Source organism: Artibeus jamaicensis, unplaced genomic scaffold (genome assembly GCF_021234435.1).
Source record: "Artibeus jamaicensis isolate MK-2021 breed Jamaican fruit bat unplaced genomic scaffold, CSHL_Jam_final contig_240, whole genome shotgun sequence".
Taxonomy (NCBI): domain Eukaryota; kingdom Metazoa; phylum Chordata; class Mammalia; order Chiroptera; family Phyllostomidae; genus Artibeus; species Artibeus jamaicensis.
Genome location: NW_026521506.1, coordinates 19,778,087 through 19,805,277, shown reverse-complemented (window position 1 = coordinate 19,805,277; position 27,191 = coordinate 19,778,087). Strand labels below are relative to the sequence as shown.

Below are 27,191 nucleotides of genomic sequence, written 5' to 3'. Positions count from 1 at the left end.
CACAGTCTATCAAGGTCAACAAGGACTTTTGGAGAGAATCCTGTCAAAATCCCTCATTATACAAATGGAGAAATCAAAGCCCAAAATGTAGAGTGACTTATGCAAGACCATATTCGCAGCTACTTAAACTCAGTTCTGTCCCTAGTGGATCCACACTCAAATGAAAACTGAGTCATAACAGAGCATCAAAACTCTGATGTGTTGTATTGCTTTTGGACAGATTTTCCAGATTGTTTGGCCGAATGTAGTGTTTGGGATTCTTTTCTATGAATGATTCAACAAGAAACACTTTTTGAGGAATTGAGAAATACATTTATTAATATTTATTTTTGAAAGACTAAAGTATTAACTGTAATAACTTGAAAGAAATCAGCAGTAGTGAGGTCTGGCTGGGGTGACCAGTTCACATCAACCAAATTCAGAAAGCTGAAAAAGATCAGTGGTTTATTAATTCATAAAGGAAAATATTCTGTCTAATCAACTGAAGTACATATGTTGGCTGGTCAGCAACCGCTTAGAAAATCCAATCTAGAAGGCCTAATTATAATAAAAAGTTGCTCAGTGGGCATGAAGCCAGAAAAGGGAGAGTTAATAGCCTCATTGGAATGACTCACGTCTGCGAACCTGGTGTACCCTTCTCCACTACAGGGATACACTAGTTAGAGGGACATGATGCTCATGTTCTCTGGTCTGGGCAACTTCTTCCTTAGCCCTGGTCAGTACTGAAGACACACTGATGAATTCTTCCTTGCAGAATTCACTCTAGATTAAACTGACTATTCTCTTTTTCTTAACATCTTTTCAGCTTTCTTAGTTACAATGCCACGCAAATTTACATTTGTACAGCCAACTCTGGTCAGACCTCCATAACTACACAATTACAAGATCTTAGGAAACTATTCTGATAAGGCATTCCTTCCATTATGTATGTATTTTAATAACGTGACTCTCTGAGAGAACTTTTCACCCAAGTTCTTTAGGACTTACTTAATCCCTATGTTCAGATAAGCAAGTCCAACACTAAGCTGAAGGCTAGTCTGGGTTTGATAGACATATATAATTGTGTGTACCAGTAAAACAATATGATGTTCCCCTTCCCTCCTCTATGTGTTGGGGGAAGGGGGGGAGAGAGAGAGAGAGACAAAATGACTTGGAGATTAGAAGTTGGGAAAGTTAAAGGATGCAAAAATAAGGGTATAGAAGAAGTAGTGTTTCTTACAAGTTTTAACCTGTCAGCTGCTCCTGTATTCTTCCTTTATGAGTGTAGTGCTGGACTTTTGACAGACTAGACCAAATATCCTGGATACACTTCTAATATATGTTGGGGTTTTGGTGGGAAAGGTTAAGAAAGATCTGGAACATGGCATGCTGCTAAGGAAGGAGAATCAGGAAGTTGCTTCAGTGGATAAACATAATGCCTGATGGGCAGGATAAAGAAGTTAACTTCCCAGTGTTGTTATGGCCACAAATGATTACCACAGCATACACGTCTGGCACAAATAACACTTTTTTTATTACAAAATCTCTTATTACAAAATCATAAGCATGTAATTCTGTAACACAACAATATTACATTCAAGTATACCATATGACATTTTAGGTGAAATGTTCAAATTAAAACTATAAATTATTTATACCCATATTATTTCCCTACCAACCACACTCAAGCAGGCCTTACTTCTGCTGGACCCTGTATTTCTCAAGTGATTACATTTTCTAATCTACTTATTCTAGTAAAATATCAACTCTAGCTAGACTTCTCCCATAAACTGAAAAAACAATATTCATAGAATGTATATATTCAAATTTGATGAGATAGAAAAGTGATTAGTTAGTAAATGACCTTGTTAATTTGCAACCCCAAATATATCAATCTTAAAAATGCATTTTTCTTTAAGTGAGTTTTGTTTTTTCCTTAATCCAGTTGACATACAGGGATACCCTGGTATATATTCCATATTTTCCTTTCACTGCACATTCTTCACCCCAGCTAATAATTCCAGTTAAGAAACTGATGCCTTCCACTTCAGTAACATGGGGTCCCCCACTATCTCCTTGGCATGAATCTTTCCCTCCCTCATGGAAGCCAGCACAGAACATGTTATTATAGATGGTGACCTTTGTGGAGTGAAGGCATGTGGCTCGGTCAACAAGTGGAACTTTAAGGTACTGAAGAACTGAAGCTGATCTCCCTCTGTTGAAGACTCTCCCCCAGCCACTCACTGTGCCAGACCCAAAATTGAGGAAGATGTTTGTGTATTTCTTGTCAGCAATGCAAATAGGTGTTACATAGCTGTTTAGCATTAAGGGTTTATCCAGTTCCAGAAGGGCAATGTCATGACTGTACTTATTAACAGTTGCATTGTAGTTGTGGTGAAGAATAGTGTGGATCACATTTCGCTTTTGTTCTGTTTGTTCCTCCATCTCAATGTTATGTTTACCTATTGAAAACAGATTTCTTTGTCAGTCACTGTCTTTCCCATAGAGACACATTTTCCCATAGACAGACACATTTTCCAAGTGTCCACGAAGCATCAATTACTTAACTAGCATTTCACCCACTGAAAACAAATTTATCTTCAGTCACAAATAGTCTTTCACATAAAGAAATACCTTCAGATTGTCCATTCAGCATCACTGAATTAACTGGTAGTCAAGTGTCAAAGATCTTAATCTTAGATTGGTATCATTTGGGTAAAATGTAATGAGGGGCAATGCATAGTTCTCAGACCAAAACATGATTTAAGACCCATCATAGAGATGGTTTCATTCACCCTTGCTGTTACAGGTCTTAATGTTGTTCACAGTTGATAATCTACTTGTCATGAATTATTCTAGACTTTCCCAAACGCAAGTATTTTGGCCACTTTTTATGGTCATTCATTAAAATGTTACCTGAAGGCCCACTACAGGTTGTGCAGGGACCAGCAATACAAAGATTTGTGATATGACACAGCTTTTGAGAAGGCTCGGTGTTGTAGTGACATCAATATAGAACTGTTTTCCACTAAAGTAAGTACTAATATGGGTACACAAAAGGAACTCTGGGGAGCTTGGAGGATAAAACAAGTTGGACTTTGAAAATATGGCCCTTCTACCATTAGCCCAGCTTATTTATCAATGATCTTATTAGACTTTTGTAAAATATGATATACTAGTCTTATAGAAGATCTAGTGATGCTGCATAGTACTATCTTTTTGTTTATTTACCTGCAATAATGGTAATTTTAACACCAGGTTCAATACAGTGGGCTGCAGTTACGACCCATTTTTCATTAATAATGGAACCTCCACACAATGCCTGAATTTTACCATTCAGAATGACCTGTGAAAACAAAATGATAAATCTTATAACATAATAAATTTGATACAGAGCAAAATAAATGTGTGCTGTTTATAGGAGTGGTAAAAAAGTTGGCCTGTAGGTGCTGGCAGAACTGGAGTGTTTCTGGAAAGTATCAGCATTGCAGATTAATTAGTGTTTCTGGAGCATAATAAAAAAAGCCATTTATGTAACTGTCTTGAAAAGAATGTGCAGTGAGAGCCAGGGGGAGCTCGAGATGAGGCAAATATCAGGGAACAGCTTCTTGAAATCCGGGACCCTCAGATTCCATTTCCAGGTGAGTCAGATTCTCTGATGGCCAGAACTGCCCATTCACAAATGTGCTGACTTGACTCCTTGAGCTCAGTAGTTATTATTTGAGTCTCCTGTCCTTGCATGAGGAGATCTTTTTGCTGCAGGTTATTTGAAGAGAAAAATTATTGATTTTTTAAAGGAGGTCTTTTCAAGCCATTCTTAAATTGGAATATTATGAACTGAGACCTATGGCCTCCATAAAGGCTATGTTTATGGCCATCCACTCATTCACTCCTTCCATTGTCTCTAACCATATTTGACTGCCCATGGCTAGATTTGTCAGCTATCTTTGTCCTAAACAGTGTACTTAACTATGCCTTATTTTGAGTCACAGTGGACAAAGGTGTTTGGGTGCTGCTTTGAGCCTGGGCATTATTGGAGAAGAAGCCACTCTAGTCTTCCATCTGCAAATTCACGGCATAATCAGGGTAGACAGTGAATATATTCACCACCTCAATGACTAGATGAACTTGGAGAATTTCACTTCCAAAGTAAGCAAAGTCCTTGATCCACCTCTTCAGGAGGAAAGCAAAGAAAGTAAACGCTAGAGGGCACACTTAACATTTGATAAACTTGTGGACTCTGACTAGCTCTTGTGAATAGATGCTCTTTTACTACATAAAGCACACAAAGCCCCAGGCATAAGCCCATTCATACACTAGGAGAAAGGAATGGTCAGTTCCTTTCACTGTGAGTCTGAAAAGGTCCTTGGGACATATTCTAGTTAAGATTCTTTTTGTCTTGAATTCAATTGAACACCCACTAAGTCCTAGACACAGGAACACCAGTGTCCCACAACCCCTGGGGCTGACTCATTGCAAGCTTCTGACCCCCTTTTCCATACTCTAGCTTTCCTTCTCATTCTAGCTTTTGCTTTTTTACTTTGAAAACTTGTAAAAAATGTAGGAAAACTCACATAATATAATAAACTCCAGTGTACACACCACCTAGACTTAACAGTCTTCTTAATTTGGGGGAACATTTACTGCTTGCTTATGATGGTCTAGTCACTGTTCTAAGTGTTTTATGTATATTTAATACAACACGTCAGAGAGTGATATTAATATTATTATTTACACTGAGCTAACTGAGGTCAGTGTGAATTAATATATGCATTAATTCCCCTAAGCTCAGTGTGCATTAATATGTGCATTAATTCCCCTAAGGTTAGTGGCAAAGTTAGGATGCAAACTTGAGTCTTCCTAGCTCCAGAATCTATGTTTCTAAGCACCCAGTATTTCTCCAAATATTGTTGGTGGGCCAATTGTGGTAGAATCACCTGGGATGCCTGTAAAATGCAGATTTGGAGGCCCACCAAGACTTAATCAGAATATTGGGGGGGTCGGGTGGGAAGAGAGAAAATGAGGACCTTTGGAATATCCATACACATAATTTTGAAAAACTCTGTTTTAGAATTCCCAAGGGCCAGTGACCTGTATGTTTTAAAAGTGCTCACTCCGGCCAGATTGAACTACATAATTTGTGGGACTCACTACAAGATGAAAATGCAGGACCCCTGTTCAAAAGCCAAGAAAAATAGCACTGAAGACATTAAAATACAAAAAAAATTTCCTTTCCTTCTGTGACTTCTGGCAACCTATCAGGGTGTTTTTAATTTACTATTTAATGTCCTGCTCCCTCAGGAATAGGGGATACTTACTGGGAGGGCAGATACTGACAGGTGCCCAGGGGTTGCATCCTGCAAGTTAGCATACAAGTGCATGTACCCTCCTCACACCTGACTGGTACCCTATGCCCAGCAGTGGTAAGGGTAGGTCAATCTTCCCTTCCCACTGGCCCACTGCAGCAATCATTCACAGAATAGGGGTTCCCAAGGGATTGCAACTTCCATGCCAGCATGTGCTCAGTATCTGGAATGGAGATTGCCAAGCAGCTTGCCCTATGATTCACCCTCCAAATCTTCTGCAACACACTTTTGGTCCTGAGAAGTCATGGGGCCATTCCCCCTCCAAAGATGTCATAGGGTGTGTGCACCCATCTTAACCTTCCATATGACTGTGCAGGAGGAAGATGACTATGGTAGCTATTGGGGATGAGGAAGGGGAATATGTCTGTGTTCCATGGGTTGGGGGGTGGCAGTGGTCATTGGGCAAGTGGTAGGAGGCAGAGGCAGGGCTGGACAAGGCACCACAAGACAGGGGAGTGGGAGGTCCAACATACATCCCCTTGGGGTGTGAGAAGTGAGACTACAGTGATTCTAGGTTCCAAGTCCGTAGCCTATGTATATCTCATTGTCTCATCGGACTTGAGTCATAAAACACAAATGCAAAGCATTGAAGATTAAATGGGGGACTCTTCTGGATGCAGGGCCCTGTGCAATGGTCACAAGCTCATAAAGTTGGTCCTGACCCCAAGTGATACTCATCACCAAGCAAATTTGGGCAACACTGTTCTATATTGGTCCTAATGGTTACAACTGAATACCTCTGTTCAAGTAACTGGAGTTAAGAACGCACAAGCAGTGATGTAAGTGGGCTTCTCCTCTGTGTTGAAGGTGACATAGACATCTCTCAGCAAAATGTGCTAGTTAGGCCAGATTGAATGATATCTGTAGCCCTTGGGCAAAGAGATTATGATGTAGGAAGTCTGACTCCTGCCAAAGACTTGCTGCCTGGAACTTCAACAGCTTTCTGGTGGATGACTGAGAAATAGGGTTGTGTTCTTTTAAGCCTGAAGAGCACCTTTTTGCCAATCCCTGATTGGTATTTGATATTTTAGCAAACATCTTTGCCAAGAAAATTTCTAAAATATATTTTCATTTAAAGATATTATAAATGACTTGGTTTTGGAATGTTTGCTTGACCACCTCAGGGTCACAGCTACCTAAATATTAACTATTTGGGGATGAGTTCTTTGCTTGGCCAAGGACAACTTCTTGTAAGGCATCCCTTTGGAGAATGATGGGAAGAATGGGAAAGCATATGTTTCAGGCATGCCATCTGAGTTCTGACCTGTCAAACATTTTAATGTTTGTAATGTCCTAACAGGAGACTGTTTTCTCCCTTTCACACACTAACAGATACACAGTGCATACACCCACAAGTGTATACAAAATACACGTTTACATATCTGTTCTGGTGTTCTTCACTGACAATGCCAACTTAGGTGTAACAGTTGTTGCCCTGTTGTTCACTTCCTAAACTTTCAACTTGAGCCTGTCTTTTCCCTATGATTCTAGTAAACCTTTATTCTGCCTACCTAGCCACCTCCAGCTTTACAATATTTTTTCTATATTTGCATACTCATTTTCATATAAAAAGCAAAACCATTTCTGAATGGTGTGTAGCTTGTTGTGGCCACAGGTGATGTTCGCTTTCAGCCCTAAGCCCTACTTCATTTTTTTCTGAGCACAGAGGTGATGCTCACTTTCATTTTTTAATGATTAGTGAACTAGACTGGTCATTGAAATAGATTTCATCAAACTATCCTAGAGAATAAGTCTGAATGTTCTGTCCAAAATAGTTTCGTGAGGCCAGCTAAGATTACGTTAGTCATCTTTTTATTTCTCCTAATTGGGACTTTATCATCTGAGCTAGGATATAGGGTTACCTTTCCGGGTAAAGATATTGACGAACGGTGAAGAATCAGACAAACGTTTGAACAAGAATTTTCTCCCAAAGCTGCCTAGCCCACATAACCAACCCTGTGGTTGCAAACAGCTTTCGGAACCAAGGCCAAAACCTGCCTACCTGCCTGTAACTTTCACTTGTAAATCCACAAAGAAGAAGTCATCTTTCCCTTCCCCCAGTGGCACTTTAGGTCTTGCAAAACAGATCACTTAAAGCTTTTCTTTAACAGACTAAACCTTTCTAGTTCATGCCAATGGTTCATTACTCCAGATGAAAGCCATCTCCCTATGTTCTTTGTGGGATCTCTACATTTAAGTGTTTGCTTTATCCCCCTACCCCCTCATTTCTGAAGCATCAGCATTTTAAGTCACTCTTTTCTAGGTGACCTTGCTAAACAGGACTTTCTATTTCATTGCCATAGAATAGTTTGGCCTTTGAAACCCCAGCTGTTGCTTGTTTCCTCTTGATGCCTTGGCTGTAGCAGGTGCACTGCAGTCTTGTCTGCAATCAAATCAAGTATTTCCACCCTGAAGATTAACCATGATGGGGTGGAGCTGGCTCTTCCACAAATGAGAGATTCTGGTTTGTTTTAACTGTTTCTTCTTTGTCTAAAAGTGACTTTTGTATGCTCAGTTTATCTCATATTTTTAAAACAGGTAACCTTACATGAGAAATTGGGTAGGGGTGGAGATGGACAGAAACAATGAAGAAATACATTTTTTCGACTTGGTGTTTTTCGAGTATCCTAGAAAGTAGCTCACAGTTCTTTATCTTTGGTTAAGAACAAACACCTAGAGACTTCTGCCAAGATGGCGGCATAGGTGGAGACGCTGTGCTTTCTCACACAACCAAGTTTAGAGACAACAAAATGTTAGCAACAGAAAATATAGCCAGAACATAGAAAACTGAACTTTTCAGAAGTCTGATAACAATGAATGCTTCAGCCTGACCGGTAAGAGGGGCAAAACCAGCAGCTGGCAGAGTGGGGTTGCACAGGAAAACTCGGTCAGATGGACTCAGGTGTGTGGATCCCAGGTGTGGGGTTGCAAAGGGCGGACCCAGTGAGTGACCCAGTGAGTGACCGGCAGATCCGCGAGGGCGCAGGGCAGTGGGTTGACTGTGCTGGCACGTTCCTGCGCAGATAGACCAGCAAGGGAGTGGGCAGTGAGACGGGACCTAGCGGGTCCCAGCAGCAGGAAGCAGCAGAGAGGGCCACCATTTCCCCAATCTGACCCCGCCCCCACATACAGCATCACAACCCAGCGACCCCACCCTCGAGGCCTCACCACGCCCCTAAGGCTCCGTTCCTCATACTTAACAGGCATGAACAGACAAAAAATGGCTCAAGAAGATCTCAAAGCCCCAGAGCCCATAACTCTAAGTGACAAAGAAATAGCAAAACTCTCAGATGCACAGTTCAAAACAATGGTGATCAGGATGCTCACAGAACTGGTTGATTTTAGTCACAAATTAGAGGAACATATGAAGGCTAAACTAATTGAAATGAAGGGAATTGCACAGGAAACCAATAGTGATGAAAAGGAAATTGGGACTCAAATCAAGGGAGTGGACCAGAAGGAAGGAAAAAATGACCAAACAGAAAAATATGAAGAAACAAGAATTTAAAAAAGTGAGGAGAGACTTAGGAACCTCCAGGACATCTTTAAACGTTCCAACATCCAAATTATAGGGGTACCAGAAGGGGGAAAGGAACAGCCACGAGTGGAAAACTTATTTGAACAAATAATAAAGGAGAATTTCCCCAATCTAGCAAAGGCAATAGACTTTCAGGAAATCCAGGAAGCTCAGAGAGTCCCAAAGAAGTTGGACCCAAGAAGAAACACACTAAGGCACATCATAATTACATTAGCCAAGATTCAAATGAAGGAGAGAATCCTAGAAGCAGCAAGAGATAAGGGGACAGTCACCTGCAAAGGAGTTCCCATCAGACTGTCAGCGGATTTCTCAAAAGAGACCTTACAGGCAAGAAGGGTCTGGAAAGAGGTATTCCAAGTCATGAAATCCAAAGACCTACAACCAAGATTGCTCTATCCAGCAAAACTTTCATTTAGAATGGAAGGACAGATAAAGTGCTTCTCTGATAAGATCAAATTCAAGGAGTTCATCATCACCAAGCCCTTATTATATAAAATGTTAAAGGGACTTACCTAAGAAAAAGAAGATAAAAAATATGAACAGTGAAAGGACAGCAAACTCACAGTTATTAACAACCACAACTAAAACAAAAGCAAACTAAGAGGACAGCTAGATCAGGAGCAGAACCATAGAAATGAAGATCTCATGGAGGGTTAGCAACAGGGAAGTGGGAGGAGAAGGGAGGAGAAGGTACAGAAAATAAGTAGCATAGACAGTGGTAGAAAATAGATAGGGGGAGGGCAAGAATAGTAAGGGAAATATAGAATCCAAAGAACTTGAGACACATGGTCATAAACTAAAGGGGAGGAATGGTAGGGTTGGGGGGTGCAGGGTGGAAGGGAATGAAGGGGGAGGAATAGAACAACTGTAATGGCATAATCAATAAATTAAAAAAAACAGCTAGTACTTTGTAATTCTCCAGTCAGTAGTCTTACTTCATGTTGGAGAAATAGGGAGTGAATGTGTGTGCACACATGTGCATACATGTGTATGAGTGATCTTGAACATTACAAATGATTTTAGCTTGACTTGATAGGAAAGAAAGAACAGGTATACTTAACCACCAGTGTTCAGTAAGGAGGACATGACGGATTTTAAATGATGTGTATCATTTATACCTTCTTTCTCACAGTACAACTGTACTATCATCTAATAGTTTCTTCTGCTGTAAAAGAAAAAATACTTTGCTAGAGTAAAATTTCTATTAGGAAAGACTGGTATTTAAAAAAAATTGGCAAGCAACTAGCTTAAAGGAGATGCATGGGGAGCAGATTATATACTCAACTGAGAGTTTATAAAACCCCATTTTTTTAGCTCTCCTTTAAATGTATTTGCATTTCATTTTTGGGTTGACAAGGAAACGATGCTAAGCCTGCAATGCATGCATTCTGGGATTAAAAAAAATAATCCTGTTTTTTTTTTTAAATAGGAAGTCATCTTCTTAGCTAATGAAATACTCCTGGATGACTGGGTCCTCCACTCCAGGTACTGCTTTATGTCCCACAAGCCCAAGAAAAATAATAATTATGAAGTTGATTTTTTTGTTCTAAGCACCTTTACCCATGGAAGTTGGATACAGAATGAATGAAAATAAACAAGAACACAACTAGTAAAATTAGAGGGAATTAGATACATGGATGTTAAATAGAATGAAGCATAATTATAGTGGCTGATCCAAGAGGGATTGTTCAAGGACACATTGAGGAACAAGGTCAAGGGTCAGTCTTATGAAGAGTCATGAATGAAAGTAAAGATATGGGTGAGTGAAGGAATGGGTCATGGCGGATGAAGGTAGCAGCACTGGTAGGATGCTTAAGTAGGGGACAGAAGGTATGTAAAAGAACCTATGTATATTTTACTGTTTATAAGATGAAGCCCAACAAATGTTATTAGAAGCAAAGGTAAAAGGAAAATATAAAGTTTTGGTTATGATGTTCTACAACTCTTCAGTAACATTCTCCACAATGTCTCTACCTTCCAGGGATAGGTTCAATATCTTACCCATTGTATTAGAAAATAGCAGGCAACCTAAAGAATTCTGGATAGAGACACAGCTAGTCTCAGAAAATTTCATTAGTGTTAAACCCGGGAACATTTACCTGATCCTGGCTTAAATTGTTAACCTCTTCGATGATTAAAAATTCTTTAAAGCAATTGGTTTTTTATGGCAAATGTTTAAACCTCAGTAGAGGTTTAGTGAAGCATTCTTGAGAATACTACAAAATTACATGATTGTGGTCACTAGGAGTTTTTATCTTAAACTCAGCTATTATAAGTGCTGTCCAATAGAATGATGATGGAAATGTTTTGTACCTGTGCTTTCCAATATGGTATAGCCACTGGCCACCTGTGGATATTTTGCACTTGAAATGGACTGAGAAAATCCATTTTGAATTTGATTTAACAGTAGTTGAATTTAAATAACTACATATGGTTAGTAATTATCTTATTTAACAGCACAACCTTATATAAGGACTGGCTTGACTCCTTGCCTCTGGGGCCTACTTTTTCTCTCTGATGGAATCACTTAGGCATTAGCTATAGCTAATTACAACTCAGGCTTTTCTACAAGTCTAGGTCTTCGATGTTGCCTCAAAAATGTGCACAGTTGATTCTCACATGTGTTGTCTGCAGATCACATCTGGAGCAATGTGCAATTAGATACCATAAGTCCACTGTTTGGGGTTTGTGACCTTAATTTCTGTAACAACTTTGTTGCCTTTGGACCAGTGGCTTTCAAATTGTAGTGTGCATTAGAATTACCCAAAGTACTTACAGCACACAGATTACTGGGCCCCACCCACCCCCCAGAGACTCTGACATTGTAGGCCTAGGGTGTATCATGAAAATTTGCATTCCTAACAAGTTCCCAGGTGATTCTGATGCAACTACACTTTGAGAACCACAGCCTTAGACCAAGCCGGTATCTCATACCCTGGTTCCAATTGCCCAGTTCTTACCTTAATTTTTCTTACTTGAGTCCTTTATAAAATCCCTTTGAAACAATACAGTTTTTTGGGACTTAGAGATTTTTCTGACTCTTACCAGTTCTCACAGGGGCAGAAGCTAAAGTAGCATCCTGAACCCCAGTACCTGTGACCTCACTTCCATCCCTCCCTATTGCTTGTCTGGGATCCCGCTATGCTATTTTCTTTATGCCAAATTCTCCTTGACCTTTTTTTTTAATTTTTAATTTTTTATAAATTTTATTTAGTTATTTTTCAAGTACAGTTGTCTATTTCTCCCATCCCAGCCCCCTCCACCCCGTGCTCCCCACCTCCCTCCCATTTCCACCCCCCCAGTTCTCATCCCTGTGTCCTTCCTATTTGTTGCTCCAAATCCCTCCACTTTTTTCCCCCTTAAATTCCCTTTCTCCTTGACCTTTTATAGTAGCTGTCTCTGGACTTCTCTTTCACAAGCTCCCTGGACCCCATGAGGGCTTCCTCATATTGCTTAGTGCTGAAACTTGCCTAAATGCTTCCCTCACCTTGATAGGACTACCTAGTGTCTTTTAAAGAATATTTTATTTATTTATTTTTAGAGAGAGGGGAAGGGAAGGAGAAAGAGGGAGAAAAACATCAATGTGTGGTTGTCACTGGCGTGCCCCCCACCAGGGACCTGGCCTGCATCCCAGGACTGTGCCTTAACTGGGAATCGAATCAGTAACCCTTTGGTTTGCAGGCCTGCACTCAATCCACTGGGCCACACCAGTCAGGGCTGTCTACCTAGTGTCTTAGCCTCAGCCTCCACCTGGCCTGCCTCTTGCCCTCTGAAATCCAGTTATGACACATCAATACAGAGTACCTGCCAAGGGAATTGACCTGGTTTGGCATCTTCTCCCCCAACAATTCGAGTGAAGTCATTAAATGGTTGGGTGCTTTGAGTGATGTTATCCTCAATTTTTTCATCTTCAGTAGAATTTCCATAGTCCCTATTGGAATAAATAGTCTCAGCACGGGTGAGCTTGTCAGAAGTGAGTGCTACAGAAACTCTCCCACATGGGAATGGCACTAGAAAAACAGAAAAAAACAATTAATATTTGAATATTTCTCATTGGCAAGCAGAACATGTATTACAAAAGATAAAAAATGAAGCCCATCCTTGTCACTTGTGAAAAGTAGGCCCATCAATATTTAAAAAACTTTAATCAATGAATATAGTCTCAAACTAAAAGGCTAACTGCATTATTTTCATGGAAAATTTTCAAACCCTTCATGAAAAAAAACATTTGATTCAGGAATTCATCATCTTTAAAGAAATAGGAGAAGAGTTCCAGAATCAAATTTTGTAAGACTTTTATAAAGTCTAATGACTTTCTTTTTAGTATTTTAAAGACTTTATTTATTTATTTATTTTGACAGAGGAAAAGGGAGGGAGAAAGAGAGGGAGAGAAACATTGATGTGTGAAAGAAATTTTGATCAGTTGCCTCTCACACACCCCCAACTGGGGACCTGGCTCACAACCCTGACTGGGAATAGAACCAGAGACCTTTTGGTATATAGGATGATGCCCAACCCACAACCCACTGAGCCTCACCAGCAGTCAGGGAAGTTTTGTTTTGTTTTTACTAAAAAGTTATTCTCAAGTACTCCCCCTGAATGGAAATCTGATGATTGGTGCCATGTAACTTTAACTTCAGAACCAGGTAAATGGGATTCCTGCTGCTTATTGTTAACAGGATTTCTTTTGTAGACTACAATGCCTTCTAGATTCCAAGGTGAATTTTAAGTATCTCTTGGGGGAGAGATCATTGTGATTTAATTACCTGGCTGTGAAGTATTAACCAAATAAATTACTAATATGATTATTACAGCCATATCCACCTGGGAATGAGAACTGGCCACTTTATTACCTTCGGTTGGTTTATTTCCTAAAGAAAAGAAATTGTCACCTGGCCAGTGTGGCTCAGTTGGTTGGTGCATTGTCCTGTGGACCAAAAGTTCACAGGTGCAATTCCTGGTCAGGGAATATATTTAGGTTGCTGGTTTGATCCCTGATTGTGGGGTGTATGCCCTGGCTGTGGTGCATATGAGAAAACAACCAATCAATGTGTCCTCTTGTTCCCTTTCTCTCTCTCTTTTCCCCTCTCTTTAAAAGCAATGAGACAAAAAACGTCCTTGGGTGAGGATAAAAAAATAAATAAAAAGAACAGAAATTGTCTTCTGATGCATTGGGGACAACCAGAATGAAAATTTGTAGTCAAGCAAAGTTACCTTACATTTTATTTTTATTTCTCACTTTCCTTTCAGCCACATTCCTTATAACAGACATTTATATAGAAACCAGCTGTGGCAAAGTATCATGAAAGCTGCATATGATTGGGAAAACAGGAAATTAGTTCAAAATACTTATATATTTTGTTAGAGAAAAGGGACCATTACTATTGAAAGGCAGAAAAGCTTATTTTAGGTTTGGCCTACTTATTCTGCTAAAGCTAAGGCTATATTCAGATATAATAATAGTTGGAGGTGGTTCTCAATTCTTTTCTCTCATAACATAGAAGGGTTTATAAGGGTTTAGCTACTATGTCATCTATGTACACTGAAACATACTTATGTTCTCCTTCCAAGGTAGGCTGGCTTTGAAGCAGTGTATGTGAGGAACCAGGTAGGACAGGCAGGCAGTGCCTTGAAACATTAAAATACTTCTTATTTTAGTTACAGGATGAATACTCTTGGCTTCTGGTCCTTTCTTTAATTTCCTCTGCTGAGTGCATTGCTGAGATAGGTATCGAACCCAGTTACAGAGGAATGATACATGATTTAATGTACCAATTTAATAAGATATCAGATTTTCGAAATGCAAAAGAAATTGTATATTGCTTCAAAAAATTGATCCTGCAGAGCCTACTTTTTTAAAATCAAAGTTTCTACTGCTTTTATTTTCAGACAAGAGCAATGTGAGTGTGGAGTACTGATGTTCTGAATATGACAGGCAGCTGTCAACATGGCGGCATGGTTGACATGACTGGGAAACACTGCTTTGTCCACTGCTGAATAGATGGACTGTGCTGAACACCCTGGCACAGCTTAAAACAGATGGTTGTTGGAACTATTCTGATGCCAAGGGTATAAACTCAGCCTGAGACCCACGGATAGGAAATAACTTTCTCAGAGGAAATCAGGCACACTTTAGCAGAATTATGCTTAAAATTCACCATCCTTATACTAGAAGCCTACCAATCAATCATTTATGTATTTTTCATGGCATAGAATTAGTACATTAATTTGACTGGATGAATTACAAATATATAAAATCAATTGCTTCATGACATAAAAGTCAGAGAAAAAATTGGACACATGGAAAAATTCAGACTAAACACATTTACAGAATTTCTACTTTAAAATGATGATGCAGTTGGAAAACTTAATTTTTTCAATTCAAGTGAGTATTCTTTTCTATGTTTTCAAAAGGAAGTAGAAACGAGTAGGGATTATAATTATGAAGGCTAGTTAAAATGCTAACAGTTCAAGTACAGATTTGGAGTATATCTACCAAGCTTTAAAAAAAACTTATTTAGATTTTGACCTGCTGGTTCACAGGACTGTTGGTCTTCTGCAAGTCGATATCCTGCTGTACAGGAACAAAGCACCTTGTTACCAGTGCCCTTTTTACAAAACTGCTTGCACCTGCCATTCTTAATTCTGCATGTTGCATCTGAAAGAAAGCAAAATCAACAGCAATAGCATTATTTAACATGCATTTCAAAAAAGTACATGAAACTACTGACTCAGGTATAGGTCAAGTATAAGTTGGTAACATTCTTGGAGAAAAGCTGGGTGAGGGGAGCTTTGAGCTGAGTAGAAACATAAAATAAAATTCTTAATATTCTTCATAAGGTATAAAATGGTGGCAGTGATATATTTGATTTGGCATAAAACTGAAGGTTTGGATATTCTACTTTTAAGAAATCATGTACTAAAATTGAAAATGTTTATTAAGTCCTGACTGGTGTGGCTCAATAAATTGAGCACTGTACTGGGAACCAAAAGGTCATTGGTTTAATTCCCAGTCAGGGCACATGCCTGGGTTGCAGGCCAGGTCCCCAGTTATAAGCACGTGAGAGGCAGGCAACATATAGACTTATCCCTCACACATTGATGTTTCTCTATCTCTGTTTCTCCCTCCCTTCCCGTCTCTCTAAAAGTAAATAAATAAAATTAAAAATTTTTTTCTTGTATGTGTCTTTCAGTAATATATGCATACATATTTCCTGGATGTATACTTATAAGTATACATCCACTTATAAGCGCAATTATTGGATCATATGTTCAGGGTCAGTAGATACTGCCAAGTAGTGTTCTAAAATAATTGTATGCATTTAAATTTCTACCAGCAGTGTTTAAAAGTTCCAGTTATTGGGTGTATGTGATGAATATTTCTCCTCCCAATCTGTGACTTGCCTTTTCATACTACATAGTATATTTTGCTAAATAGAAGTTCATAGTTTTCATATAACCCAATTTATTAAAGGCAACTTGAAGCTGGCTGAGGGGGTTATATAACAACACAAGAGAATGAAATAGAGCCCTTTAAGGTAGCTAAATGCCAAAGACATTATGTTTTGATACTGAGGAGCATTTCAGTGGCTCACATTTTCTTTGCTCTCCTACACAATAGCCCTTATTAATGTAAAATATCTTTCTTTGTCTCTTGTAATGCTTTTTGTCTTGGATTGTGTTTTGTCTGATAGTAAGTTTGCTTCACTCATTACTTTTTGTTAGTATTTACCTAAAAATATTTTTATATCTCTTTAATTTAGCCTACTGGTATATTTTCATTTCAGGTATCTCTTTTGTCCACAAGATACAATTTGATTTTTAACACCAGACTTAAAATTGTCATCAAGACCATTTCGCATTAATTGTGATTCGTGATATACTTGGCTTATTCTACCATTTTGTTTCATATTTTCTAATTTTCATGCTTTCCATTTGTTTCTCCCATGCCATCTCAGTAACAGGAAGTAGTATGGTTCAGGGCTTGCTATCTGAGACAACTGAGTTAAGAGAAACAGGATCTGCTCTTGGGCCTATTTCTGTCTATAGAGTAGCAGAGGAACACAGTGAATAGAAAACACCGTCTGCCTAACCTACATGCTCAACAGCTGTACAACTTTCTTTTTATTACTTTTTTTATTTTACAACTTTCAATAAAAATGTTCACTTATCATTGCAGTTAGAACATGGAAAAATAAAAAATGAGTGACTGTATTAGATACCTCTTATGCACCACCTTAATTCCTCTCAGTTTTTCCTATATCTTCTCCCAACACTGTGGTGATGAGTTCTGCACAGACTTCCACTGACTTCATGGGTGTGGCCTTGAATAATCATATCTGCACTATGTGCCTCTCATCTCCTACCTTGGCACTTCACTGTTGATGCTGAGCCACAGGATGCCACATGAACTTTCCAAATATCCAGCACATATAAGCTGGAGATGTGTTCAACCTATAGGCTGAACTTTTGATCAATGGGAGACAGATGCTGATGAACACATTTTTTTCACTTATTTCCCCCTCTTAGATGGACTATCTTGAGGCCAATTGATATGGATTCTTGAAAAAATAGTCCCAGGATGGGATTCATCCCTTGTGGATGAAGAGAAGACTCATCTTATAAGTCTCCTTTCCCTCCTTTCCCTACTGCCTCACTCCCCGGTCCTTTACCCTTGTTCCCTAGGATTGCACACCATAATGAATAAGTTTGTATCATAGACTCCTTTTTTTTTTTTTTTCTGGTGGAATCCCGGCTAACAGAGTGACTGCATGGTTTTGGATTATATTGTGGAATTTTAAAGAAAAATTTTATTTTTTTATTTTTCCCTCTTTTAGAAAGAGGGAAAGGGAGAGAGAAAGGGAGAGAAACATCAATGTGTGGTTGCCTCTTTTGTGCCCCCAACTGGGGACCTGGCTCACAAACCAGGAATGTGTTCTGACTGGGAATCAAACTGGTGACCCTTTGGTTCCCAGGCCAGTGCTCAATCCAGAGCCACACTAGCCACAGCTATTATGGAATTTTGAGTTTTGAGGCCTAAATTTTTGAATTATATTTTACACAGGCTGGCATAGGCTGTGATAATAATTAGCTCATATTCCTTACTGACACTTCAGGAAATAATTACCAATCAATGGTTGCCAGATAGACAGAGAGAAACCAACCTGAGCATTAAACCTTTGCTACCAATAATCCATTAAGTGCATGATCCAAAAAGATGTCACTTGGTCTTTTTAATTTATTTTTTAAAGACCTTTCTCCTCACTCGTAGCGACTCCATTCCTGGCTCTTTCATGAGGCTAGCTATCATTTTGTTGTTTCAAAGCAGTACTAAAGTGTTCAGCCAAATCAAATACCACCTGTGGAAAACATTCAGTCAATATGAGATTGTGATAAGTTAACAGAGGTAGGCGGTAGGTCCAGTCTGGCCTGGTGCTGGGCATGTATAACAGATACGAGGAAACTCTATGTGGTTTTCCCAAATCTGATTCTGTGCTCTTGACTGAGTAACTAGATCTCTCCATGATTTTCCTCATTTGTCCTTATTCTTCGTGGTCCAGTATGTTGTTGTTGCTCTACAACTTGGTTTGTGCATGCAGTGGGAAATATTGCTGTACAAAGCAGTCTTTGCCCTAAGATAATGGACTTAAAATTCTGGAAATAGTTTAACAACATAAGGATATCCAGTGGAAAGTTTTGAATTCCAGGATCTAAGGAACAATCATTATTGGACTTATTCATCAGTCATTTATTGAGCACATAGATGTTAGGCACTGTGTTGGGAATCGGTGTCCCTGGTTTTGAGATTGGTTTCAGTGCCTAAAACTTCTGTTCTTCTCCCTCCATGTTGTTACAAACTTTTCTTTCTCATTCCCGTCATGTCTACTGTTCTGTTTTATTTTGTTCTGCCTTCTACCCTGATATATTGACTGATGTGAAAACAAAATCTTGGACAAAAGATGTTCTAACAAGTTTACAACAAAACATGCTGTTATTCAGCTAAACTGAAGGTATTTACTATTCTTTACTCCACAGAAATATATAGCAGATGAGACACTAATATCTGTGATATGTTAGCAAAATGAAAAAAGAACAAAGTGTTTATGTGCTTGTGATTTTTTTTCTTTCCATCCTATCTTACTATCGGGAAATGCTTCTTGTATTCTTAGAAAGGACAAGAATGACCAAGTTCTTACAGACCTTGATTTATCTGAAAAGGACTCAGATGTAATGTGTAGCTGGGGACATACAGTGATCTTTATTCTAGCCAAAGGGACACAATAGCCAATTAATGGTTATTCTTCTAAGTAGAAAACATGTCCTGAATATTTGTACCTTTCTCCTCGGAGAGGAGCCTCATGGACAAGGAAAACCAAATATTCTGAACAATGGAAATCTCCCTTCCCTTTTGAAGCCAGGATGAGGCAAGAGAGTAGGGGCCAAGGTACTCCATAAACTGTGCTACATAGGAGCTTTTGAAATTAGCCTTTAGTTCAGTTTGAAACAACAGCATAAATAGAAGTTTGTTGCTGTCCTCTAGTGTCTGAGATAAAGTGCTTTTTTTGAGAGAATTCCCACTTTGTTCCTGAACTAACTGAGCTGGAAGGATTTTTCTAAGCCTTGATAAGATGGGCTTGGAGAGATCAATGCAACCCAGAGGCCAGGCTTGGTGGTGGAGGTAGTGCAACCAAACAAAAATGTAGGGAACCCGAGAGACTGAGGGGTCCAGTTGTAGACTTAGCACTTTCGTTATGTAGACTGTAGCCTACACACGTAGCAAAACCCGTTGGGGGGGGCGGTTCGTGCTTCTATTAACATTCCTCGGGGCTATTCTCTTTATTTTTAAAATATATTTTAATGATTATGCTGTTACAGTTATCCCATTTTCTCCCATTTATTCCCCTCAGCCCTGCACATCCTCTCCCACCAACATCCCCCCTCTTTAGTTCATGTCCATGTGTCATACGTATAAGTTCTTTAGCTTCTACATAGCCTATACAATTCTTGCCCTCCCCTGTCTACTTTCTACCTACCATCTATGCTACTTATTCTCTGTACCTTTTCCCCCCTATCCTCTTCCCACTCCCCTGTTGATAACCCTCCATGTGATCTCCATTTCTGTGGTTCTGTTCCTGTTCTAGTTGTTTGCTTAGTTTGTTTTTGTTTTAGATGTTGTTGTTAATAACTGTGAGTTTGCTGTCATTTTACTGTTCACATTTTTTATCTTCTTTTTCTTAGATAAGTCCCTTTAACATTTCATGTAAGGGCTTGGTGATGATGAACTCCTTGAGCTTGACTTTATTTGAGAAGCATTTTATCTGCCCTTCCATTCTGAATGAAAGCTTTGCTGGATAGAACAATCTTGGATGTAGGTCCTTGTTTTTCATGATTTGGAATACTTCTTTCCAGCCTCTTCTTGCCTGTAAGGTATCTTGACAAATCAGCTGACAGTCTTATGGGAACTCCTTTGTAGGTAATTGTCTCCTTTTCTCTTACTGTTTCTAAGATTTTCTCCTTATTTTTAATCTTGGGTAATGTAGTTATGATGTGCCTTGATGTGTTCCTCCTTGGGTCCAACTTCTTTGGGACTTTCTGCACTTCCTGGATTTCTGGGAAGTCTATTTCCTTTGCCAGATTTGGAAAGTTCTTCTTCATTATTTTTTTCAAATAAGTTTCCAATTTGTTGCTCTTCCTCTTCTTCTGATGCCCTTACAAGTTGGATGTTGGAGTGTTTAAAAATGTTCTGGAGGTTCCTAAGCCTCTCCTCACTTTTTTAAAAAGATTTTATTTACTTATTTATCTTTAGAGAGGAAGGAGAGAGGGAGAAACATCAATGTATGGTTGCCTTTCATGCGCCCCCTGCTGGGAACTGGCCTGCAGGGACCTGGCTTGCAACCCAGGCATGTGCCCTGACTGGGAATTGAACCGCGATTCTCTGGTTCACAGGCCTGTGCTCAATCCACTGAGCTACACCAGCCAGGTCTATTTTTAATTCTCCTCACTTTTTTGAATTATTATTTCTTCATTCTTTTCTGATTGGATGTTTCTTTCTCCCTTCTGGTCCACTCCATTGATTTGAGTCCCAATTTCCTTCCCATCACTATTGGTTCCCTGTACATTTTTCTTTATTTCATTTAGCATAACCTTCATTTTTTCATCTAATTTGCAACCAAATTCAACCAGTTCTGTGAGCATCCTGATTACCAATGTTTTGAACTGTGCATCTGATAGGTTGGGTACCTCTTGGTCACTTAGTTGTATTGGCTCTGGGGCTTTGATCTGTTCTTTCATTGGGGCCATTTATTTTTCTTAGTGCACCTGTTATGTAGTAAGGGGCGGAGCCTTAGGTGTTCACCAAGGCGGGGTAATCCACATCATAACACATTATGCATCGTAACACTGTATGTGGGGGTGGGATCTGAGAGGGAACAATGGTGTTAGCTCCACTCTCTGCCAGACTTCAGTCACTTCCTCCACTACCCACAAGCAAAGTGGGCCCTTCTGGTGCTGATTCCCATGTGGGCGGGCTTGTGTACATTCAAATAACCTATGGGTCTCTCCAACCAACTCTCCTGTGAGGCTGGGAGTTTCTCCCACCTCAATCCCCACAGGTGGTTTTAATCAGTGGTTTGAAGCTTTATTTCTCCATGCTGGGACCCTGGGTTGCATGGTCTGTTTCTCTCCCCAGTTGTTCCTCCTGGTTTATCAGCTTGTGAATGTGAGACTGCCCACTCCACTAGCCTCCACCTCGCTGGGTCTTCCAGCTGCAGTTTTGCCCACCCTGCTCCACAATCCACCGCCTCGCTGGGTCAGCCAGCTGCTGCCTTGCCCGTGAGTCCTTTCTGCCCAGCTGCTTGTCTCTACCTCTCTTACCAGTCTGGATGAATGTGTCTTCTTTAACTCCTTGGTTGTCGGGACTTCCATACAGTTTGGTTTTCTGTCAGTTCTGGTTTTTTTTTTTTTTTAAATTGTTGTTGTCCTTCTTTTGGTTGTGTGAGGAGACACAGTGTGTCTACCTATGCCTCCATCTTGGCCAGAAGTCCTATTCTCTTTCTTTACAGTGACTTTATTTTTAAACTGAAGACATTTATGAATATTTAATGCAAAATACTATTTCCGATTATACTTTACTATAATGGGTCCTTCATTTTTACCTGAGACTAATTGAGCTATTCATTTCCTGAGCTCCAATAGTTGTGTTATTTAAGCTGAAAATGAGTAACTACTCGAAAGATTTTTGTAGATTTCCATAACAAGCTCAGATTTATCTGGCTAAATCTGAATTCAAAATCATAAACTTTCATATGAAAGTAGCACCTCAGAGATGTTGAACACACTCACAGGAGAGGGAGCCCAAGCATTGGTTTGTTCCCTCACTAGGAAATCTGAGGGAATGGGAATGAAGGCCAGGTATACCAGTTCATCCACCTGCATTCACTCTTTTCTGTGTTTTAAAGTGTTTTGTCCCTGCCACCTTTTCCTTTTTTATCTTCTATTCTTTTTTTATGTTTTTGATATCAGAGGAGGATGATCAATGGATTTTTCTTTAATACTGAAAGGATTTCTGAGCATTGCAGGCTACTTCTTTCCCTTTCTCAATGGGACAAGTGCAGCTGCTGCATTTCATTTTGTTTTATGCCTTTTTCATCTATGGGTTGGGTGGATTGCTATAATGCCTTAATAGAGTCCTGCTAATTTTCTACTCTTTGCCCTTAGTCATACAGCCTGTGGTGTTAAATTCACTCCCCAGGATTGCATCTATATTCTTCTGGACTTTCAGAGTAGAAACAGAATCTGTCATTAGCACTGTGTGATTTTCACAATCACAATACCAGTAATCTTGCATCCAGAAGCAATAAACAAGTAGCTGAAGGACTTTGAGGGTTTATAGCTCCAATTGCCAAAATCTCAGAAAAAATAGTTTAGGCTATGAGAGGAAAAGATTTACACTGAACTGTAACTTGATATGTTACTGTTTCGATGTAATAAGTGTATGAGCTCAGATTTTTGTCAACAAGTTTTACATGTAAAGTAGTTTGTGTGTGTGGAGAAGTGTCTACTATATGAGAGAACTGACTTTGTCATACTCCGATTGCTTGACCTCCAGTGCCTAAGTTGATAGCAATTTAGTCATGAGGTTAATGAGTTCAGTTTTCTTTCCATTTTGTGGATAGTAGTTAGAAGCATAGGCTTTTGTCAAACTGAAGTCCAATTCCTGGCTTGACCATTTACTTTTGATCTGTAGTTTTTTCATCATCATGGAATTGGGGTAATAATAATGATACTGACTACATATGGCTTTATTCAGTCTTTACCTATTAACTACCAAATATTATTATTGCTCTTAATATAGTTTCTTGAACTCATCCAGGAAAATATGACTACAGATAAAACAAATGTTTATAAGCTTTGCAAGTATGTTTCATTGAATGGCATATTATTCAGACTTTAAAAAGAAGGAATCCTGTCATGTAACAATATGGATGAACCTGGAGGACATTATGCTAAGTAAAGTAAGCCAGTTACAGAAGGACAAATACTGCATTATTTTACTTATATGCAGTGGCTATAATAGTCAAACACATAGGAGCACAGAATGAGAAAGAGAAAATGAGGAGTTGTGTTTCAGTTATGTAAGATGAATAAGTTCTAGAGATCATCTGTATAACATAGTGCCCGTAGTTAACAATACTGTATTGTACACTTCAAAATTTCTTAAAGATATAGATATCATGTTGTGTTTTCTACCATAATAAAAATGTATATGGTTTTAAGGGAAAATTATATGTAAATATTGTGTTTTCCAGTTTCATCTGCTGTCAAAGGAAAACTTTAAACCATGAGTAATCCAAAACTAGTTACTTACCTAATTCGCAGTTCTTTCCTTCAAATCCAGCTTGACACCAACATTCATAGGAATTAATGTCATCCTTGCACATGCCACCATTTAAACATGGATTGGATTCACACTGGTCTCCATCTTTGAGATAGGTTAAGATATTAAATTAGCAGATAAATTGTTTACAATTCCTGATCCTCCCTGCACAGACTCATGGGAAGAAGATCCTAATTTTAGGGTCAGGAAGCTAGGTGTTTATGGGATACCCCTGCCTTTCTGCATTTCTAAAAGCAACCCAGACAATGGTGCTTAGGCTAACAGTATCTTAGGAAGTTTCCTTGAGGAAGACATGTGCATAGTTTATGCAAAGGGAGATGAATGTTTGAGTATAAAAATGTATAGGAGCAGCATAGGCTAAGAAGAATTTTCAGTCCTTTTTTATAGAATGGTGGCAGATTTAATTCCAAATCAAATCACCTCACTTCAACTATTATTGTCTATATGCTATACAAGGCTTGTTCTATCACATTGCTGCACAAGCTCAGCCACATAACATATGGTACTTCTGCTCAAGGGACTGGTGGCCTAGGCATGAAGCAAATGCATCTTCTTCCTTGTGTTGTCATTTCACTTTTAAGTATAATATGCAGTAATGGTTCAAAACAATAGAAAATATGCCAGAAGCATATGTTACTTCTTAAAGGTATTCTGTCTATAAGTTAGGTCCTAAATGGTCTAAGTAAAGTGAGAGACAACTTTTGATACAAAGAAGTAAAAAAGAAAAAATTCTGAAAAAAATGTTCCTTTTTAGGTACAGATTCACTTTGTTTCCTTTCTACCTTTCCTAAAGTTTCTACCTTTGTAGAGTTCTTGAAGACCTTTGGAGACACTGGTGGCAAGAAAACAGAAGGAAGAATAAACAAGAGGGGAAGGAAGAATCAAGATGAGAAGGGAACCTTTAAGCCTCATTTCTTAGAGCTCTGCCTCCATCCATACTTCTTAGGCAGCTTCAGGAGAAAGAGATGAATAGGACCATAAGGTAGACTGGTCTGCACTTTGAGCTAAGAGAAATAGCTCTGAAGAAAAAATGGGAGCTAGATAAGCAAGTCAATACATGAGAAGCCAAACAGTGGGAGCTGAAGATGACATAAGAATGAAAGAACAAGAGAAAAGGGGCAAATAATTCCTAATTATCAATCACACTTTAGAGTGAAGCTCCCTGTAATCTAGCATGGAGATCCTGCTCTAGGGAGAGCACCAAATGTCTGTCATGTTCTATGTCAGTAGCATATATCCAGGTCCCATTGATTAAAGACTAATATCCCTTTCTCAGAAATAGTCCCTCTCTGGAAAGTCTGCTTGCTGTAAAAATTAGACCTTGTCCTCTCTGCCCCTTGATCTAATGTGCTTTTGCACAAATACTTCAATTTGTTCTAATTCCATGAAAACAAAATATGTTATATCTGGCTTATTATTATTGATGTTCAGAACTGGTCTAAAAAACGAGCCACATTTGCACTTTATATTATAGACTAAAGGATCTGAATTATTTAGGATGTTTCACTGAAAGAGTCTGGGCTTGCAGCCAGCTACACAGCAACTCTTTTCCTGAGACATATCTTTAAAATGAGTGTCATTTTATCCTGCATTTAGTCCTCCTTGGGGTGCTTGTCTGTGTGTACTTTGGGCTGAGGCAAAGCCACAGACAGCAGGGGTCAAAGACAACAAGGGACAAGACCTTGCCAAGAGAGGGGTTTCTGTTTAAGGCTACTAAGTTGGTGTTCAGCAAATAACTGCATTTAAATTTGAAGGCTGGTAGGGATAATAGTGAAGATAAGGGATTGGGCATTAGAGAGCTTGGATTGTTTTCTGGGCTCCATGACTCCCCATTTGGGTGAACTTTGGCAAGCCTCAGTTTCCTTCTCTGTGAAATGAGGTTAATAATACTTTGCTCCCAGGGTTGGTATGAGGATTAAATGTGACATGTACTCTGTAAACTGTAAAGGACTTGACAGGTGCTGGTTAATGTGATTGAATGATATTCCTTCTTAGCCTGGCTCTTTAAGTGGTGAGTTAATGTTACAGAATGGAGCAGGAGTGAGGGGCCTGTGTCCCTGATGTATGTGACTTCCCACACAGTGAGAATTAGCATAGTCTATTTGGGAGAATTAGGAATCTTAGTTGCAAATGAAAAGAGGCATACAGTCATTGTTTTTTCTTTTTTGTTCTTATTTGTGTTTTTCTGTAGACAAAGTGGTAGTGACAGAATCATGTCCTTAATGTTCCTGAGGTATCTTTATCTGAGATAGAGTAACTACTGCCTGTGATCAGAATGCAGGAACCCGACTTAAAAATATAGTTCTTAAGAGGTCCTGACCTAACCCTGCTATGGGGTGGGAGATCAGGTTAGGGTGTTGGCAATGAAAGGATTATAGGAGTTTAAATACAACCAGGAATATTTGGGGGAGGGTAGGAATTGGTGTGCTTTAAAAATATATCACAAGATGAGAAACTTTAAATATAGTTGAAATAGAGAATGAAAAGACTTGCTTAGACTAATAACTGTACAGGAATACCTCAGTAGAGAATTGGCCTGGTAGTGTTTATTACCAAGAACAAGGAAAGGAAGATAAAGCAAATGTAATAAAGGGAACCTCTTCTTCCACCATAATTTAAGAACAAATGTGGAGGAATTATGAGTTATCAGAGTATGAACAAGCCCAACAGTGTCTCCAGAACAGAAACTGGAAAATAGAACTGGATCTCAAATGGAAGGAACTCAGTAAATTTGCTGCCTGGGTAAGTCAACCTGTGAAATTGACACTGTTACAAAGTCCTACTGCTGGATTTTAAATTGATTTTAAAACTTGGTTGTCATTAAAGTTTTGACTTTTCCTAATTTTGGTAAATTCATTGAACAGATAGTTACTCAGTGTTTCTTTACCAGATCTTGTTCAAGTTAGTAGGAATACATCAATAAACACACACAAAAATTGAATACCCCTACCAATATGAAGTGAGCTCTCTATTGAGGTGGGAAAAATGAATGATAGTATAAGTAAGAACATTATATGATATCTCAGATGGTGAAAAGTGCTATGTATGAAAAATAATAGACCAGGATACAGTGTCTAGAGTTAAGGAGTTATAGGGAGGCAGGTTGGAATATATGATCAAGGTCAACTTCATTGAGATGGTGACATTAGGTGTAGACCCAAAGGAGGTGAGGTGGTGAGTCTAGAGAAACCTAGCAGAAGAGCATTCCACATTAAAAGAATAGACAGATCCAAGACTCTGAAGTAGAAGCATTCCTAGAGCATGCAAGAAGCACCAGAGAGGCCAGAATGGCTGGGGTCCAGTGTGTCAGGTGGGGAGCAGTAGGAGATGAGATGAGAGGGGCAACGGGAAGAGAAGGGCTGGGCAATTGTGGAGGGCTGTATAGACCATCATAAGGATGGTTAACCAATAA

General features: G+C 39.1%; 1 protein-coding gene across 1 annotated transcript in view; it reads right to left on the bottom strand.

Moving 5' to 3' along the window:
- Positions 1-1,494: 1,494 nt before the first annotated feature.
- F9 (coagulation factor IX) overlaps positions 1,495-27,191 on the bottom strand; it is a 34,157-nt gene continuing 8,460 nt past the window's right edge. The window contains exons 4-8 of the mRNA XM_037127489.2: positions 23,750-23,863; positions 15,413-15,541; positions 12,688-12,893; positions 3,211-3,325; positions 1,495-2,441 (exon numbers count right to left, since the gene is read on the bottom strand). Of these exons, the coding sequence (XP_036983384.1) occupies positions 1,894-2,441; positions 3,211-3,325; positions 12,688-12,893; positions 15,413-15,541; positions 23,750-23,863 (1,112 nt within the window). The 3' untranslated portion in view covers positions 1,495-1,893. The remainder of the gene's footprint in view (positions 2,442-3,210; positions 3,326-12,687; positions 12,894-15,412; positions 15,542-23,749; positions 23,864-27,191) is intronic.